This window comes from Coregonus clupeaformis, chromosome 23, assembly GCF_020615455.1.
Source record: "Coregonus clupeaformis isolate EN_2021a chromosome 23, ASM2061545v1, whole genome shotgun sequence".
In the NCBI taxonomy this organism is placed as follows: domain Eukaryota; kingdom Metazoa; phylum Chordata; class Actinopteri; order Salmoniformes; family Salmonidae; genus Coregonus; species Coregonus clupeaformis.
The window spans coordinates 5086932-5092277 of NC_059214.1; the positions used below are offsets into that span (position 1 = coordinate 5086932).

At 43.9% G+C, this 5346-nt stretch overlaps 1 protein-coding gene across 1 annotated transcript; it reads right to left on the reverse strand.

Annotated features, from left to right (window-relative positions):
• Positions 1-309: 309 nt before the first annotated feature.
• On the reverse strand, positions 310-4933 carry LOC123480983 (protein boule-like). Its single transcript, XM_041899109.2, has 11 exons — positions 4718-4933; positions 3659-3790; positions 3423-3514; positions 3228-3282; positions 2686-2761; positions 2106-2266; positions 1608-1691; positions 1239-1286; positions 972-1100; positions 611-721; positions 310-471 (listed from the first exon to the last, which is right to left on the reverse strand). Exons 1-11 carry the CDS (start codon positions 4733-4735, stop codon positions 310-312), a joined length of 1068 nt encoding a protein of 355 aa, XP_041755043.2. The 5' UTR covers positions 4736-4933.
• Between the last annotated feature and the right edge of the window lie 413 nt (positions 4934-5346).

Here is a 5346-nt window from a genome sequence, read left to right on the forward strand (position 1 = left end):
TGGACATGTTCACAGTCTGGGAGTGATGGAACGAGCTTTTACATCATAGCACTTACAGTACTTTTTAGAAGCTAAGATAATAGAATATTGAGAATATCACATTAAATTATACTACACAGATAAAAATTCACATTCAGCGAGCACATAGTTGTCTGGACTGAATAATATAATGCGGGTGATGGGTTGTGTGAAGTGTTGGAGGAGACAGGTTCATGGAGAGATTGAGAAGCGGGTGGAGAGAGTGAGAAGCGGGTCTTTCTGCCTGAGGAGATGGGAGTTTCATTGGCTGAAAGGAAACGTGGATGACCTCTACTTGACTGGTTCGGTGGTGGCGGAGGGGAGTGGTCGCTGGTGATTTCGGGGGCGGTACTCCTTGCGCAGTTGGGCGTAGTGCGGGTTGCGGCCGTACCTGGGCTTCAGGCTGACGGGCGAGGAGGGGTAACCTCGCCTCATGACGTGGAACTTATGTTCCTAGATGGGTAACGTAACAGACACAACACATGACAACCCTTCTCCAACAGTCATTCATCACAACAGACCAATAAAGATGAGTATCTAGCATGCATTATCATATGTCATAATAAGTTTATACTGGTATAATAACTGGTACCTTTCCTGGTTCTTGCTGTATCATCACGGGTGTCATCCCCCCTGGACTTTGTGGGTAGTATGATATCGTGTGATTGTAGGCTGGTTGCACCATGTGGTCGATGAACTGCTGCTGTGGTAAAACAAGCAATAACTGAGTATGGATTTATACATCAACTGTCACCTAATGCTAACGCTATGAAGTAGCATATGGGAAATAGTACACTGACTGAGGGAACTACAAAATGGTTGTGTTCAGTAGGGCACACTGTAGCAAAACATTTTGAAACAGTCAATAAAAACGTGCCTTTCTTATTGCACCAAGTAAGTTTTTCCTCTGTTTTGAGCGTATTGAACAGGACCCAGGTTGAGATGTTATCTACCTCTGGGATGGGGGCCTCTATGAGGGGCATGGCAGGCTGGACACAGCCCCCGTCGCTGGGCTGCTCCATGGGCTGGTACAGGAGCTCAGAGGGCTGCATGTACAACACTGGGCTGGAGGGCACTGGAGACTGACACACACACACACACACACACAGAATTTCGCATGCACACACATTAGTTCGCTTTTAGAACGCACCTTGCCTCCGACAAAAACCCACTCACAAACGTAGAGGTGAAGAGCAAAGACGCCCATCTCCTTCCCTTACCTGAGGAACGTTCCATTGCAGGTGACTAGGGTGACACTGTGTAGGGGCCTGAAGGACACAGTATAGGAAACAGATCAGTACCCAGGAGTACACAAGCTTTCTCCTGGAATAACACCTCGATAGCATTCCATTAAATCTGCACAGCTGACTTGGTTGTCAGTGGCTGAGGTACCACTATTTACAATGGATTTTTCTTATGACGCTGTACTGGTGACTAAGGTTAGCCTGGTCCCAGATCTGTTTGTGCTGTCTTGCCAACTCCTATGATCATGGACATCATTGCCTATAGAGCACAAACAGATCTGGGATCAGGCTGGTCAGCTGAGTTGTAATGGTGGTGGTGAGACGGTCCAGGACAGACTGTCTGACCTGGTAGTGGTGGTAGGCTGGCTGCTGGTAGATGGGTGGAGGCTGGTGGGTCAGCATGACTGGAGAGCCAGGTACTGAGTGGGACTACAAGGACACAGATCGGAGGTTAGAGACGCACATGTAATATGGGGACACCAGCCATGTAAGAAAGAACATGTATCTTTACGCCGAATGTATAATACATTTTATCAAATGCAATCCATTATATACCATTTTTACATTTTAGTCATTTTAGCAGACGCTCTTATCCAGAGCGACTTACAGTTAGTGACTGCATACATTTTTTTTATTTTCATACTGACTAAAACACTAAAGAAATGACTAAAATGACTAAAACCCTGTAGTATGTCATGTCTGTTTCATGGATGAAACAATGTCAACAGTCTCTCTATGATTCTCATATGTTGCTCTGTATATTCATGATCAGAATGCACAATTTCATTCACCACGAGGAAAAAAGTGTCATGAGCACGTGGCTGAGTGAAGGATAGGACTCACAGGCCAGTGGTAGGGGGCGGAGGGGCTCATCTCTGGGGTGTGGAAGTAAGCCACTCCGTTGTGGTAGGTGTAGGGGTACCCCGTAGAGGTGGTGAGGTACATGGTTCCACAGGGGGTGGGCATCATGGTAGGAGTATGGCTGGACACAGAGAAGCTGTTTGCTGAGTGAAGGAGGCACAAGTCAACCACCAGGTTATGTACAAAGGCAAATGTTATCGACACTCAATCCCAGGTGACGAGTCAGCATTTTAAAGCCAACAAGTGCAAGAGCACATTAGCCCCCCACGATCAAGATAAGACAATATATGGTACGAGTGTTAACATTTTCTACGATGCATTATACATTTGTTGCAAATGTAATTTCCACAGCATGGGAAGACAACCCTGTTCCTGGAGTGCCGTAGGTACTGCAGGATTCTGTTCCAACTAGGCACCACACCTGACCGACTGAGCTAATTGATCAGTTCAGTGACTGCCTAAATTCAACACACCTGGTCTTCGAGGTCGGTTAAATCAAAAACACGCAGGCACTTCAGGACCAGGGTCGCCTACCTCTGCTCTACGGTGCTCTGTCACTTACAGTGCCCTCCCACTTGTTGCTTGCGGACGGCCTGGCCGATGTTGAGCCTCTTGTCCCGGAAGCACAGTCTGTCAGCCTGGGGATGTGGTGGTTGCAGAGGGAGAGGGGGTATCCAGTACAGATTGAGACAGATAACTTTACACTGAGCATTTACTACCCATGACCATGACTTTACTGATGATGGACTGAGCTAGATCTAATGTGAATTAGAGCTGCTGCCCTCCAGAAGGAGATATAAGGTTTGTATCGTATCGTTTCTTTCCCATTTCTGTACAGTATATTGGCTCTACACTCTTAGAAAGAAAAGGTGCCATCTAGAACCTAAAAGGGTTCTTCGGCTGTCCTCATATGGGAACCTGTTGAATAACCCTTGTTGGTTCCAAGTAGAAACATTTTGGATTCCACGTAGAACCCTTTGCACAGAGGGTTCTACATGTAACCCACAATGGTTCTACCTGGAACCAAAAAGGGTTCTCCTATGGGGACAGCCGAAGAACCCTTTTGGAACCCTTTTGTCAAAGAGTGTACCTTTAGTTACTTACATCATGAAGGATTCTCTCGGTATCCTCCTGGGTCTCAAAGGTAACAAAGCCATATCTGTGGGATGGACACATACACAAGGCAATGATACAGTGTCCCTGGATTACATTTCCATTGCTGTAGTTTATTTAATAAACATCATTGCAGGTGTCATCCAGTCTATGTGGGCAGAACATCTACAGTTTAACTGAACTCACCCTTTTGACACCCCAGTACGGTCAATCACAATCTTCACCTCCTTCACCGCTCCATGCTGGGAGAAGAAGCGTCTCAGGTCGTTCTCATTGGTCTACGCACAAAAAGAACACACACACTTGAATTAAGCTGCCCTTTTTATGCTCCAGTAACATGCAGCAGCACCAAAAAAGGTCAAGTTAGGTCGCAACACAAAAACAGGAGACCCTATGAAAGTAAAGAAAGAGTCGATATTCACCTTGAAATCAATTCCTCCCACAAAGATGCGGTTAGGGATGATGGTGCCAAAGCGGGGGGCATGGTGAGAGGGAGTGGTATTGTTGTTGGGGTCTTGAGACACTGGAGCAGGAGGAGGAGAGGGAGTGCTGGTCTGGGTGCAGATTGAGATTAGCTTGAAACAGAACAAGAGCATCACTGGATTGGCCATCCTCACCAATGCTGAGAAATTCTGATAATGTAGCAAAAAGTTAGCTGTTTTACAAAGCAATATTGTTTGATATATTTAAGACAAAGGGTATGTTGTAAGCCTTTGATCTTTCAAAACAAGCTGTCTATACAATTGTATTATTGGGAACACCTGCACCTTGAAAAGAGGTTGTCTTTGTAGATGCACTTTTGTTTTGTCTAGGGCTGGGAATAACTAGCCAACACTGAGTGACCTTTTGCTTTTTAAAGCCTATAATATGACTCACAGAAATGCATGAGAAACTGCACATTGCTAGGCTAAGGTTTAGGGGAGAGAACTTAGCTACTACATTAGCTAGTTAGCTAGCTACTGTAGCTAACAAGAGCAAGCCAACACATTTTCGATCAGGAGAGAAACATGTAAGATCAATCTCCATTCACCAAAAACGAGTTACAATATAACTTACTCTGGTTTAGAATACATTAGCTATATCAAGCGACATATAACTGAACATAAATAACGTCAGCTAGTTAACATAGCTTGCTAGCTAGATAAATTAGCTAAACTAAAGACCCTGCTACCTTTATGCACTGCATGCAGGGAAGCTAACGTTAGTGATAGCTAGACAGTTATCGTTAGCGTTCAAGAGTGACATTTTAACTCGCTGGCTATATAACGTTAATTTATATAATTGTAGTATTGGCAACCCACATTGTTACATGTTTCACAATTAAATATACCGACACAATCAAACGCAACACTGATCTGTTTAGCCACTTAGCTAGCTAGCCGATGGTTTTTTATTTATTTTTACAACATATTAATGTTAGCTAACTAGCATACTGGTAGTTAGCAAGATGGCAAGTAGTACGCTCGTGAAAGGTAACTTACAGCTATTTCGTTCTCCATCGTAGACACCGTGCTTGATTAGATATCTTGAACAAGTAAAGTGGAAACAAATAATTGATTGAGGGTTATATCCAATGTAAATCAGCAAGACAATGGCAACTAAAGTTAAAACAACTTGCAAGAGATGTGAACCCAGCCAGGAACAGCCGACCCTGTATCAGAATCATCAACACCAGTCCCGCTCTAGCTGCAGTATGAACGAAGTAAAAATATCTGGCGCTTACCAAATTGAGCTAGTCGATCCTAAACCACTCATATTCATAGGTGGGCAAGTATTGGTTACATTTATATTGTTACAGTTGTATTTAACAAGAGAAACATGTATCTATAGATTATTGTTAGTTTGTTTCAATGTGCCAAAGGTAGGAAACTTTAGAGCAGTTGCAGGTTAGCTAGCTAGTTTAATTCGGTTTTATTTCCCGCTCTTCGAGCCTCTGCCGCCCTCAACTTGTCAAGATTGCACTTTCCCAGTCCCTAATGACAACGTTGATGGCGGGAGATAAACCCCATGGATGAAAACCGTTTTTATTGAACAATTTCAGTTAATTCCTACATGAATTTACAAGAAGTGTGCATTAATGAACATGGTAATTATGGTATTATTTAAAATT